This window comes from Gymnogyps californianus, chromosome 1 (genome assembly GCF_018139145.2).
Source record: "Gymnogyps californianus isolate 813 chromosome 1, ASM1813914v2, whole genome shotgun sequence".
Lineage (NCBI taxonomy): Eukaryota > Metazoa > Chordata > Aves > Accipitriformes > Cathartidae > Gymnogyps > Gymnogyps californianus.
In genome coordinates, this window is record NC_059471.1 from 184,519,782 (window position 1) to 184,534,160 (window position 14,379).

Here is a 14,379-nt window from a genome sequence, read left to right on the forward strand (position 1 = left end):
CACTGCCTCTGAGCCTGTGTGGAGGAGCTACGGGCAGACTCACACAGTCTGGCGGTGCCATGATGCAGATGTATAAATAGGACCGGCATGCACCAGAAGCTGCTGCATTGAACAACTTTTCTGTTTGCTATAATCAGGATGTATGACAATATGGCAAACTGCTTTGAAAAAAAAGGTTATACAAATATATAACGATTAAATTTCGCTACTTCTGTGAGGCCCACAAGCACTAGCCAGCACCAATCACCACTGACACCACCGGCGCCTGGAGGGACTCTTCAGGCGCTTGCAGCAGCACTGCTGCCTCTTCCCGCACAGCCGCAGGGGCCACGGCGCAGGACCCACGCTGCCCCTGTGCCCCGCACAGTGCAGCAGCCATGCTGGTGGCTCACGGCAAACACGCAGGGACAGTACCAGGCACCCCTTTGGGGGCACACAGCTGAAAGCCCCGCGCCTCTCTGCGAGCGCTCAGGGCAGCGGCATAGGCGGCTCCCAGGGCCTCGGCCTGCCCCGGCCTCTCACCCCACCGCTACCACTGCCGCCATCGCCCCAGGCACAGGACAGTAGGCCCAGGCTGGGCCTAGGCCGCCTCGTCAGCCCCCACCGCCTTCTCAAGCGGGTCGCGCTCCTGTGGTCACAGGGCTCCGTCCAAAGCTCCTTTTGTCAAATTTCATTTAAATAATAATTTAAAAAAAAAAAAAAAAATTGGCACGCGGGGTGACCCACGTCGCGGCCAGATGACGTCACCGCCCGCGCGTCCCTCGGCCGCGCCCTTGCCGCCGCGCCGCCACCAGGGGGCGCCCCCGCCCGCGACGCGCGGCCCCGCCCCGCCCCGGCCCCGCGCGCCCGCCCTCCCTCATCCCATTGGCTCCTCGCCGACGGGCAGCGTGTCACGTGCCCTCCCCTTCCCGCCTCCCTTCGCCCTCTCGCGACTCCCCCGCCCCTCCCCCCTTGCAAGACGGTGCTGGAGGACCTATCCCACAATGCTCTCGCCGGCGGCGCGGGACAGTTTGGAGGCGTCTCGCTGGCGGGCTGCGCCGCCCGCCCGCCGCCACGCCACCGCCCCCCCTCCAGCCCCCTCCCCCCCGCGGCGGAAGGCGGCAGAGCAGCGCCCCCCCGCGGCCCCCGCCGGCGCTGCGCACTCCCGGCGGCGCGCGGACATGTGGCCCGGCGGCCGCTGAGCGGGGCGCCTCCGAGCCGAGCCCGCCCTCCCGCCGCGCCTCCCGCCCGGGCGGACGCTCCTGGGCCGCAGCGGGGCGGCGGGCGCCGCTCCCGGAAGCGCCGAGGCGGCAGAGGGGGCGCGGGGAAGCGGCGCCTCCGCTTCGCGCGGGTGGCCGCGGGGCAGTGACCGCGCGAGGGGACGCCGCGGCGGCAGGTGAGCACCGGCGGTGGGGGCCGGGGGCGGCGGGGGGCGGGCGCGCGCCTCCCTCGGGAGTTTCCGTGTGGCGAGGGAAAGTGCTCGGGGCCGTTGCCCGACGTGGGCCGGCGGCGGGCCGGGGCAGGGCGCCGGCGGGAGGGACGGAGGGAGGGGAGGGGAGGGGAGGGGAGGCGGGCGGCGGTGCCGTCCCGCTCTGGCCTGGGCCTTCGCCTCCGGTCGGAGCCCGCCGGGCTCGGGTGCTCCCTCCCTCCCTCCGCTCCGCCGGGCAGAGGGCGGAGTTTTCCCCCCTCCCCTCCCCTCCTCTCGCCGCCCGCGTCGTGGCGCCGGCCGGGAGGCTGGCCCGGCCCGGTGCTGGCGCTCGGCCGCCGTGACAGGCCGCTGCGGGGCGCGGGGGGGGGGGAACGGCTATCGGCCGCCCGCCTCGTCTCCCCGGACGAGAGAGGAAACAAAGGGGAGCGGCCGGGGCGATCCGCCGTTCCCAGGAGACCGCCGGCCCCCTCCGCGCCGAAAGCTTTTGTGGAGGCACGACGGGAGGAGCAGCAGCCCTGCCCGGTGATCCGTGAGAGGTTGGCGGGGGGACCTCCCCGCCGTGGCGCTGGCCTGAACAAAGATCCCGGTCCGGGGGGGCCCCGGCGTCCCTCTTCCTCCCGGGAGCGGCGGGCCGCCGGCGAGGCGGGCGCTGAACCGGCCGCCCGGAGTTGTAAATACCGGCAGCGTTTGCTGGAAGAGCGTCTTCGAGTAGCAGGAGTTACTGGAAGACTTCGCAGTTGTGGAGGAGGTTGCACGGAGAGGCTCAACTTAAAGCCCAGCTCTGCTTTTGTGCTGTTGTGGAATCGCGACTGACTTAAACATCAGTAAAGTTGCACAGAGTAACGCTGGAGCCTGGAAGTGATACAGTTATCAAGCCAGTGGGAGACTCTCCAATTCTTGTGTTTTAGAGTACATTGTGTCCTAATTTTTTTCCCCTTTGGTGAGTATTAAAGAATATTATTAGCCTGAGCCCCAAATGTCTTTGACAACCTATCTCCACGTTTATAACTTCAAAACAAAACAATTTTGGTAGGACTAAAATTAGTCCCCTTCCTCTCACAATGTTTTTATTTTAGACTACTAGTATCAGTAACTAGGTACTGTTGGCAAAGAATCATTTATTTAAAAAGTCAAGAGACGGTTAAGGCTGTTCACATCTAAGTAACAATTATATAATGGATTGGAATGTCCCTGATTATTGAACAGCTGTTTTAACATTGTAATTTTATAGTTTTTTAGGGCTTTGGTAACCTTAAAGGGAGATCTAGCTAACTTAGTGTCTGATGTTGTTTGTATATCACTAATGTATTGGTGGCTTTTAATTCTCTTTCAGTGGATCGTAGTTTTAAGTGAAGTGTAATCTAACTTCAGAGTTTTACTGTGCGGGTATTCAGGCTCTCTTACACATGGGAGAAGAACAACAGGGGAAGTCTTCAGTCATTTTGTCATGGTTTCTTTCGATCTTAGCAGAAATAAATAGTAGGCTTCTTAAATGAAATGACAGGATGACAAAAATTTGCTATTTGGTTGATTATACGTGGTAATCCATGTCTTTTCTTTTTTTAACTGGAAAGCTGTATTTAGAGATTCACAAGATTAAAAAAAAAATGGATAACATCTTCAGTGACATGGAAAAGACTTGGAGATGATCCCAAGTACTTTTTCCGATGTTTTCTTTAGAATTTCTAGGAATATAATGTTTGTTGTTCTCTTTTCCTTAGATAAGATGAGAAATAGTTGGGGGGGGGGGAAGGAGGCTATATAGACTTTCAGTCACAATGTTACATCTTTTGCAGCTTTCCTTTCAGTGGTTTACATTTGCTGATGTGTCAATTTCCAGAGTGATAAATGGCCCAAATAAGAAATACATCAATTTTCTTACATGTTCCACTTGCCTTAAAGTCTGCTTGTAAATAAGCAGAATGGACAACAACTTTGTGGCCTTGGGGGGGGGGGGGAGGAAATCTCTCTCTTCCAAGTAGTCTTGAAAGAGAATGTTTTTCAGACCTTCTTTAATAGCAGTAAGCCTGGGTTCATTAGTTATCTCATATTCGGATTACCTTTAAGATTGGGAACACTTCTCCAGGAATTTGGTGAGTTTTTTGAAAATGAATTTATAGTGCTCAAACACAGCGTGTGAAGGTTATTGATAAAGAATGTAAGTTTATCGTATTCTCCAGTTATTCAGCTATCGCTTTTGAAACATCCAGATGATAAAGAGTTTCTTTGTGCTCTTGACTGACTGTAGTTTGGCACAGTTGATGCATGACTTCTAGCCTCTGGTTTTATAAAACTTGTAGATGGTTCTGCTCATGATATGTGATGGTTCTGCTCTGGTTACAAGCATCTGTTGTTGTTGAGTTTTTTCCCCTGTTGCAGGGATTCTTTGCAGAATCTTCTCGGTTTTCCACTGTCCTGAGTACTAAAAAACCTGTGCAAAAACTTAAGTTATTTAAAGTTGGCTTTATTTAGTAGTTAAAGGGTGTTTTTATTTCAGTTAATGCTATATTTAAACATACATGATAATGGGGGGGGAAAAAACACTGCTGGAAAAAGTTTGATGGACTGACTTGCCATACCTGCACCAAAATTCTTGAAGCCTGGCCATCTGTCAGTCCACTGTTCAGTGTTGGGATTTTCTTTGCCAGCAGTCTAAGGTGAGGGAGAAAATAATGTCCTTCCAGTTAATAGTAACAGAAAGATGCAGTCCAGTTCCTGCTGATAGCTGAACTGATTATTCAGTGCTGTTGACCATTGTTATCAATTTGTCTGAATGAATTCTGAAATAGTTACAGTTAATCTGCTAAAAAAGAGTAGATTTTATAAATCTCAACATTGCCCAATTTTTTTGCCTTTTTTTGCAAGTTGGAGATACAGTGTTAAACAGATTTATACCCTAACCCTTCTTCTGTAGTCATAAATAGCACAGGTCTCTAATGTGCGTATTCTTTAGAGCGCTTCAAAACAAGGGCTAGTTCATGGCTTTTCAGAAGTGTAGGCACATTTGTTTCATCTGTATGAACTAGTCCACCTTGCCCTGAGGGGCAGTGACCTTGATCTGAGAAGATGTGAGTGCAGTGACATTGTATCTTCTCTTCCCTACTTGGTTGATCTCTTTTTACCCAACAGTTGAGGATACGGGCACAGTTTGCAAGCAGAAAGCCGTGAACATCTCTGTTTTGGGTTTGAAAGTTCCTTAGTTTTGGTACCCTGAACCACTTGAGTAGGATGATCCTCTTGTGTAGGAAGTTAGTTGCAGTCATGAAATAATAAATGGAGGACTGTAGCTGCTGGAAGATGGAAGGTGAATGCATGTCTGCCTTTCTATTCCCTAAAGCTGCAGCCCTGCTGTCCTGAACAGTTGTCCTCTACATCTGGGTCTGGTGGAGCACCAAAGGCACGGTGACTGCGTTGGAAGGGCTCTCAAAGGTTGAACGTGCATAATCTGTACTTCAGTGGCCCACACCAGATTCAACAAGTAGTTTTTCTCTGTCAGGAGTTTAAAAAAAACAAAAAGTGCTAAGGAAGTTGCCTCTTACTTTTAGAAACATTCAGCTTTCCTACATCTTATTTTTATGGCATATCAGATAGCTTTTCTTAAGACTCTTAGTTGGAGAAACAAATCAAATTTAACCAAATGTGGAAGTTGTCATTTCTGGGCTGGGGACATTAACTGACTTGACAAAGGATGATCAAAATAGTGCGTTTAATTATGTATAAGTAGGCAAGATTAAAATAAACTTTGTATAAAATGCATTTACTCGGGTAACAAATATGTATACACACACACACACTTCTAGTCACGTGCATCTATGCCTTACATATGTGTCTGTTGTGCTAAAATGAATATTTTCACCCATTCATTTTTTATTATCAAGTAGTGCTGTCTCACAGATTATTTTGATGAAACAGTAGTATTACTCCTTCTTTTTTTCTCCATGAGAACATAGAATTTGAATTTTAACTCAAAAATACTCCATCACAGCAAACATGAAAAAGTAACATTTTAATTCTATGGTTCTGTGGCCAGTGGTATTTCTTAACTTTCTGAGATTATTTCAGATTATTTCGCGTGTGTGTATAGAAATATTTTTAAAAATATATGAATTAATACGTAGAGAGAATTGGGAAGAAGAAGAAATGTGTCTTCCAGAAGCTGTTTTCTAAAGCCTAATACTGTGGTAAATTGCAATATCTGATTACTTTTTCTAATAGATACTAATAATAATGTCAGTCTTAATGCAGTTTTTATTTAAGGATTGGTGAACTCCCATTAAAATGCAATCTTTGTTCCTCTGTTATTAGGTCTGTAAGTACTGTTTAACTGTGATCTGCCTTCAAAGGTACTATCTGTGAGTAAACCTGAGTGATGCATTTAATGATGTTTGGAACTTTTCCAAGCTAGTATGAAACTGCTTGGAAACATCAAGTGAGTTAACACTTGTTGACTGTCTACTTACTACCTGGCTTTTGTTAGACTGCCAGCAGTAATAAGGAATGTGAATTCCATGAGATGACTGTCTGACAGAAGTCTTCATGTATGTCCATACCTTTAGGTAGCAACACAGGCCAAAACTGGAGCAGTGAAGACTTCTACCTTTCTTGGTGTGCCACAGGAGAGAGGAGACCCTTACATGAAACTGAGCTGTACTGATATTCAAAATCTGAGTTTTAAGGTACAATCTGAAGGTAGATGAGCGGTCTTAGTTGGACTGCTCACTATCTAGAGCAAATGACTTCAGCAATTCTGGACATAGGAGGGACAATGAAATTCTTCTCTGTTTTCTGTACAGTCACTGTATAAGCACTTCTTGTACACATTTTTGCTTTTTTTTAAACATTCTTAGTTACTTGTGATGTAAAAGGTAGTGACCCCTGTGGATAGATAGGTGTAACAAAAAGTAATTGGAAGTCCTATGAAACAGTTGGAGAAAAGCAGTCTGTTAGGACTACCTTGAGCTCATTGGAGTTTTGTTTTAGAGATGTTACCAAATAAAGATACCTATAACAGTGAAGGTAAAGTATATTCTTCACTCTAAACCTATGCAATTGTGATTTTTAAGATGTAGTTTCATCAGCCTACGCAAGAAAGGCACCTTATACAGCTCTTGGATAAGTTGGTTGGTACCAGCAGTTATTTTGTGGTTGCTATTTTGGCAAGCAACTTTGAATGAGAATAGGGTTCAGCATTGTAAGGAGCTTCTAGTATTATTGATGTGGGAAGCTTAAGTTCTTTTTGAAGCTTTGCAATGAGATAGAATAATCAATTATAACAAAAACTAGGTTGGTTATTTAAGAATTCACAGTAAAGTAGTGTTTTGTTGTAGGTGATTTCTTGATGCCATCTATATGGTGAAAGTAACGCCAAATGGTGATTAGCATGTTTTTCTAGTAGTAGACTCTCTTCACAAGTTGAAAGGAAAGGTGGTGGAGTTCAGGTTGTATTTTCAAGCTCAGATCTGGCTTCTCCCTCTTGCATGGTTAATAGTTTCTGTTATCTTTTGTGTGTTGCTATTGGCGTTAAGGAAACCTTCTTTCCAGTACCTGTCTTCCCTTCCTGGCCATGTTTTTCTAGCTTTATTTTAGCGCTCTTGAAAGTTATCACTGAGTAGGGGCTGTGAAAGCGAGATCAACAGTAATTGAGTAATTGAAACTGCTTACTCCCCATCTATCTACTACTTCTGAAATGACGTCTAATGCATTGTTATTCTACAAATATTGTAGGGGATTTTGTGCAAAATACAATTACACTTAAAATTATTTCATTTATCATAAATCCTTTGCAAACTCTTATTTTTCCACCATTTTCCAAAAATGTAGCATTTCTTTTTGTCTGAGATTTGTAAGAGGTTAGTGTAGGTCTTTGAGCTGATAAAATACTGTTATTCAAAGTCAAAAGGAGCTTGAGGACCATGTTTTTGACACCACAGCTTTCATCTATTGCCTTTTTTAAAAGAGTATACCTCAGAGAGGCAAAATGTACTTTTAAACAGCTATGTTATTTTCTTTCTTTTGTTTGTTTTTGAATCAATGTCTGTATATTTTACATGTAAGCTGAAATTACTTTTTATGGAACACATTTTTTTAATACCAAAAGAACATGTCATATCACTAAACTCTTGATTAGATGCTTAAAATGAAGGAACAGCGTGCTTTTAATAGAGGACTCAAATTCAGTATAATTTTATCAAGCATGTGTGTATGGTTCTGTGCAATCTTCTATAGTGCAGTTTTTCCATTTAAGTAAATCCATAAAATTATAGGGGAGCCTACACATTACATAAACTTTGTTAGAGGGATGCCCTTCAGTTTGCAGGGGTTCAACATTCAGAAGCTGGGAAATAAGACTACCATGATATAGGTGAAAGAAAAAATAATGGTAGTCTGTAATTGGACAGTTCCATGCTATTTCTTCCTTTGCTGGATTCAGCTCTTTCTTCTTTGGCTCAGTATAGTTTTCTAATCACCTGCCACTCTGGTTTTGTTGCCCCATTAATGTTTTGCATCTTAGGTGTGCTTCTTGCCATTGCTACTGCCCCTGAGCTTTTCGTTTGAGTTCAGTCTTACTCCATCAGTTTTGCCCATCATTTTTTCTTCCACTGTTAAAAGGTCTTAGCTTTTCCATTTCTGTCGTTGCGAGGTCTTTTGGTTCAGCTCCTGCATCCCTGGTGTTTAAGTCCAGCTATTTGGGCATGTTTAGGGTGGTATTAAGAAAAATAAAGATGGTCTTCCTAGTTTCTTTAGCATCAGAGAAATGATTGCAACAAGTCCTGCTGTGTTGCCATAGCACTGGCTGAAGTATGCTCATTCATCTTGTGGGAATGTTGCATGTGCGGTGTAGCAATGGGATAGGAACTTCCAATTATTAGTGTATGCTAAGCACAGATCCAGTTTATGGGAAAAAATTAAATGCAATGACTAGCAAAGATTTCTTGAGTAAATGCAAACTTTTTTTTTCCCCGGCTCTGTGACATGGCTAGATTTGGAAGGGTTGCTTGTGTGGAAAGCATGTTCTTGATGTCAGTGACCCACTGCCAAATATCTGCTCTTTGGTGGAAAGCATGAAAATACTACTGCTTCCAAGTGGCTAGAAAAAAGTACTTTTTTTTCTTTTTAAACTGTTCTTGGAAATGGCTGAGCCATTTTTGCTGACTTTGGTATGTAATGCTATCCCTTCCAGCTGCAAAAGTATGCATGTGACTAAGGACCCTCAGCAGCAGAAGGCAAGGTCATGAGTTTATGCTGATTTGATTTAGTTGCTTGAGCCATGTGAACCATGACAATAGTACCTAATCCCTAATTAGTTCCTGTTATTTGTAAATCTCAGTTTCACCCAGTTTAGTCACAGACTACTTAGAAGAAACACCTAAGTGCTGAATTGTACATTTTGTGAGAGAATGTTGTGTACACTGTTCTCTTTCATATTTCTTTGTATTATGTTAATCACTGTGGTACTTCAGTGTTTTATCAGCAGTATATGAAACAACATGACTTAGCCCCTGGCATACATGCATGTTCTCCCTACGGGGGTGGTTGTGGTATAGTGCTTCTTGTGTTGGGAGTCTTATCGTACACATGCACACATGAAACAGCAGCACAGTGCATATTGCCTTCTATTGAAAATACTGGTTTGGAAAGCAAAATAGGGTGGTCTTTTAATTTCTGTGAATATACATTTCATCATCTTGTATCAGTCTTTAGAAGGTTCTATTCATCCTGTCTTCTGTATAAATGAAGCTGTTTTTCCTGGGGAAGTTAACCATGCCTCCAACGAGCATTCCTTCTTATGGCTGTCATGGACCCAGCCATGCGCTTCTGTAAAGATTAGGTCTGGGATTGTCTTGTATAATTCAGGACATCTTTGGAAAGCAGTGTTATGAGTGGCAGCCTTACTGAGGAGCTACCCTGCAAAACTGCCTTAGTTCAGTGTGTAGGGAAACTACGCGGCTTCGTCCTCACTGCTTTTGCATTGTCAAGAGCTGACAGAGGCTTGAGTAACCTAGTTTGTCCTCTGGGAGAGCGGACAGGGGTTTTCTTACAAACTTGAGAAATGTCACTAAAGAGCCAGTAGGGACGCAAGCATAGCTTTAAATTACAGGTTAGATTGAGCAGCTGTGAATATATATTTTGAATCAAATGAGACTGCACTGTGACAACTAACTCCTCAAAGTGCCTTCCTTCCCCGCCCCGGTCCTTGCTGACTAGCAAGTTTAGCTTCATCTAGTTCTCGGTCTGTGAACTGAATTTGCCTAAGCACTGGGCCACCTTGGTTGTCAGTAGTCACCCTGAACGTACTGATAGTGTAGAGCTGTCATTTCGCTATACTTTGGCATGTAATGTCATGTGGTCCGATGAGTTAACCTCACAGCTGCTGGCAGATACTGAAAATGCTGGAGGGATAATTGATTTAGATTGATTTGTGGAGGAATCTGCTGAAGTACAGTTTCTCATTGCTGCTTACTGGTATGAGCCCTTAAAATGAGTTCAGGAGACATCCTAAACTTCTGCCACCTATCCTAGTGGAACAAAGTATTTTATGGTTGATAGTGCAGAAAGATGAGAAATGAAATTTGCCTTCTGTAGATAATTACCCATCAGTACCAGTAAGGTAACTGTAGTTCAGTACCAAACTCAAATTTGTCATGTCTAAAAGCTGCTAACTCCTGTGCAAGCTTGTAATCAGCTTTCCTTCACCTCTTCATGAGCTTCCTCAGAAAATGGGGCTCAGCCTTGTGTGATAGCATGGTGAGAACTGATGTATACAGGGAAACTTTCTTCAGTGTGTTTTTGACCGAGAGAATTAATATCCCTTTGATGCTTTAACTGTTTTGGTCAAACATCATACCTTTTCTGGCTTGTGGAATTATCAGTCTGTATGTGGATTGTCCCAGTAGTTATGTGGATGCTCCTGATTCTGATAAGCAAATCAGCCCTTGCATGTGTGTCATCTTTGGGGGGAGGAGGGGTGATATAACAGTATTTCACAAACCTTGGTGCCTTTTGTTGTCTTAAGTTATCTACTACTTAATACTGATAAAATGGCTCACTCTTTTGGATGGTTTCTTGTGATGGGATTTGGAATTTCACTGAAGACTGTGATAGCTTTATTATCAGTTGAGTATTAGCACAAGATTTTTGAGTTTTGTAATTTTGTTACTGCTTGTTTTCCAGTGCTGATGGTTCTTCTGTAACCTACATCCTTATTTTTCTTTATTACTAGGTAAAAACCAATAAGAACTGGTTACTTTGGGAAGGGAAGGAACATGAGGGCTGGTAGATCAAGGGGCCAGCTGTGTGACTGGGATTCTGAGGTGAAGAGGTGCTTGTCCCATGTGTGAATTTCCCAGTACAGAGAGAGAGATGGGAAGTTCCTTAATAGATACCTGTTGGTGATACTAACTTTGTTACTGTCTTCAGTCTCTCATATGCGTAAATCTGTTGGGTTTTGGGTTTCTTTTGGCTTTGATAATAACTCTTACTTAAGAGCATTAAATCGGCACCATGCTGTTGTTAGAGGTATTAACAGCAAAGTACAAGTTTTGTGATGTAAGTATGTTGCCATTTTTTTCAAGTTGGTAGTCTGTCTGGTTTAGTTCTGTGTTGTACTGAAGCTTTTTGGATAGTGACTTTTCTAAGTAAAGCTAGAATACGGTTATTCACCCTTACACATCTGAATAACCTATAATGAATAAAGTATTCTTCAGTTACTGTTAGTAATTGTAGAATACTAAAGAAACTTGTGGATCAGCATGACTTGTCAAGGCACAGATACATGAAATGGTACTGCTGACATTGTTTGACTACCTTCTTATGCTGTCCAGTAAACTGAAGTGTTTTAAATGCTAGACACTAGAGTTTAATCTGATTTGTAGCAGCCCTTCAACATGTAACATTCTGTAAAAGACATGGTGTGTCCCTCCACAGTTTATAGAATATTCTCAAAATTGTGAGGTCTTATAAAATGACATCTTTCTTACTGTCCTGATGTTTTGCCTATGTCTTGCAGGTGCTCTTTTGTTAAACTTAAGTGAGGAACACTGCCTACTCCCTTGACTTAACACGAAAAGGTCTGTATGGCAGATTTTGAGCCAGTTTATGATTATAAGCTTTATACAGGAAGGAAGTTACCTTGTGTGTGTGTCCACTGTAAGGTTCTAAATCTTCCTTGAAGCTCTTGGCTCTTCAGATGGTCAGACAGGTTACTAGATGATAATCGCTGCATCTAAGCCACTGCAGCAGTTCCTCAAGCTGTATTTGCACATTTCCATTGAGTTGTGCTTGCCTTCCTTGCTTAGGAGGCAGTTATGATGATGTTTTGTACGCTTGGGTGAATGCCGACTGGACACAAATGTTGAGTGTCCACAGCTGCTATTCAGTTTGTTATTGTTGAGGTGGCCACAAAAATGGAAGTGTTGAATCTAGCAGGGACGTAGCTGTAGCCGCAGCATCTGCAGTGTAAGTGTGCTTGTCAGTGTCTTGCTGCTAGATTGTGGAAAAAGAAATCCTGAGGAGGATATCCACTCTGTTTTGGGTTTTTTTTCTTTTTTTGTGTAGGGAAGGGGAAGGTCAGCAGAAGGCAGCGTACTGTTTAGGGTGGTATAATTCTAGCCATTTGGCTTTGATAGTTTTCTTCTGTGACTTTACCTTACGTTTTCATGGACTTGGCAGGTAATCTAGGTACTGCTATGTCCTTGAAGGAGGACAGTTTGACAATGAAGTCTTAGCTATTCTAGCACCTTGCCACTGCCAAAAGGGGCAATCCCATTTTATGTCTTCCCTCCTCCATTCTGTCACTTGCAGTTTCTTTGGCACATGTGTGGCTCTTAGCTGAGTCTGCTCACCCTGTCACTAGTGGTGAGAAACAGAGCTGCTCCTTTTGGTGGCAGCAAGCTGCTAGATTAGATTAGCTCTCTTGGGTAATTGCATCCTTAGAGGGTCTGGAAAGAGTCTTTAAATCAGCAGTGTCTCCTTGCCTGAATAGCACTGATTCTTTCCAAGACACTGGATCTACATGAATAGGCTTAAACCACCTATAGAAAAAGGTTTCTCTTTCTATTCCCCAAAGCATAGCACTGGTCTCTTTCTTTCTCTTCATCTTTGTTGGTTCTATGGCATTCCATCTGGGAATGCAGACAAGGTGCAATTTGAGCATACAAAGAGTAAAGATCCTCTTTAAAAGGCCTCTTTTGAGTGCGCCTGTTGGTTCTATTCTCACTAATGTTCTGGGCCATGAGATTTTACTACACAAAGGAGCAAATCCAGGATAAGTGCTTCCAGATCCTCAGTTTAGCCATCATTTATTGGAGGGCAAACAACATGACTGAATTGTCACTTGAAACAAGTCTACCTTCCAGGCTTTTCAGAAAAATTAAGAGTTTTTCCAAATAAAAAGAACTGTGAAGGTTCTTGATGTATTTTTGCAGCTACCCAATAGTGTCTTTTTTTTTTTTTTTGAAGTATGTGTTGCATTAGACTTAGCGATACAAGTAGGTAAAAAGCTTTTCAAATGTTCAGCTGCCATCGGAAATACTAAGTGTTTCCTCAGCCCATCTCCAAGATGGCACAGGACTTCTGGCAAAAGTTTTCAAAATTTTCATCAGCAGCATTTGCCCCATAATGGTCCAGAGGTTATGGTGAGCCCATATGGGGAACTCCAGAGGACACTCAGTGTTCTGCCATTAATTACTAAAAAAACCTCTGTTTTTGTAACTGTGGCTAATTATCGAGATCTGTTTTCATTAAAAACATGCTTGCTGAGGGACAGTCTTAAACCTCCTTCCAAGGTTTCTTAAAGACCATGAAAATGCATAGGGCAGACTAGAGTCCTACTGACTGCAGCCCCAAAATTTGATGGGAGTAAAGGGTGTTACTGTAGTTTTATTAAGCAAATAATTTCTGTAAACTGAATGTATGGCTGACTTGTTTCAGTTTTGAAACTGATTGTTTCTTGAGTTAGTAAAGAAATCAAAACACAACGAATAGAGTGCCACAAATCCTTTTTAAGAGAAGAGAAAATACTTTTAATAGAAACACAACGGTCAAAATAAGGCGCTCCTGTAAGTATGGATGCTGCATGTATCTAAGAAGTTGAAAGGTTAATTACAAATGTTTCCTAACTCTGTTAAGGGAACAAGAATAAGCCAGTCTTGGACATCATTTTGCACTTGCTTACTGGAGATCTTGTTGCACGTGTTCTTGATTTCCACCCCCCTTTCCAATTGAAAAGGTGTACTTCTGTGTAGATAGATCCCTAGACCGTTACTGCATTGGAGAAAGAGTGTATTTAGCTGTTGCATTTTATTTACAGGACATAAAGAATGCTTGTAAAGACTTTGTCTTGTAGTGAGTCAAAAAGGAGATGTGCTAATTTCATGTGTCGCTTATAGTTAGACTACTACAGATTTTCATCAGAGGATTTTTCTGTGTCTATTTAATTTTAAGATTTTAATGTAAAAGATTTTAGTTCGATAGGAAATTCAGTTAGATGACTTTGAGCAGACCAAGTTTTTTCTTTCTGCATGCACAGTGAATTAGTGTTGAAGTACATCTGTATTTTTAGGTTATGAACTGTATGAAGTAGTTTGTGCTAATAAAAAAGGTAAATCACACTTAAATTTTTGTGATACAGAAGATTGTTTAGTGTGTAAATGGCACTTATGTCAGTCTGCTCTGTGGAGTTAAGTACATCATGAAGCTACATTCCTCAGATGGACAGTGGTGAATATATTCCCAGGTTCTACAATTAACTCCATTTAAGCACTTTTGTTGGCAAATGTCTTTGGCTTCTGCCTTCCGTTGAGACAAGAACAGGAATTTCCTTTGAACGATAACCTGGAAACTTAAATGTTTAACTCTTTTAAATATAACGGAGGGTGTACTTGTGGTAGTGTCCTTGTTCACTGTTTTCACTTTAATATACCAGAGTATTCTTGCCTTTATCTCAGATCTGAAATTAAATAAGGTATTTCTCT

General features: G+C 43.3%; 1 protein-coding gene across 3 annotated transcripts in view; it reads left to right on the forward strand.

The window, feature by feature from the left end:
- Positions 1-1,282: 1,282 nt before the first annotated feature.
- Positions 1,283-14,379, forward strand: part of SCAF11 (SR-related CTD associated factor 11) — a 50,211-nt gene continuing 37,114 nt past the window's right edge. The window contains exons 1-2 of one of the 3 annotated variants that reach the window (XM_050915481.1): positions 2,335-2,348; positions 5,965-6,084. In XM_050915481.1, the coding sequence (XP_050771438.1) occupies positions 6,043-6,084 (42 nt within the window). In that variant the 5' untranslated portion in view covers positions 2,335-2,348; positions 5,965-6,042. Of the gene's footprint in view, positions 1,376-1,888; positions 2,349-5,964; positions 6,085-14,379 lie in introns of those variants that run through there. The other 2 variants (XM_050915498.1, XM_050915489.1) reach the window with 2 other exon arrangements.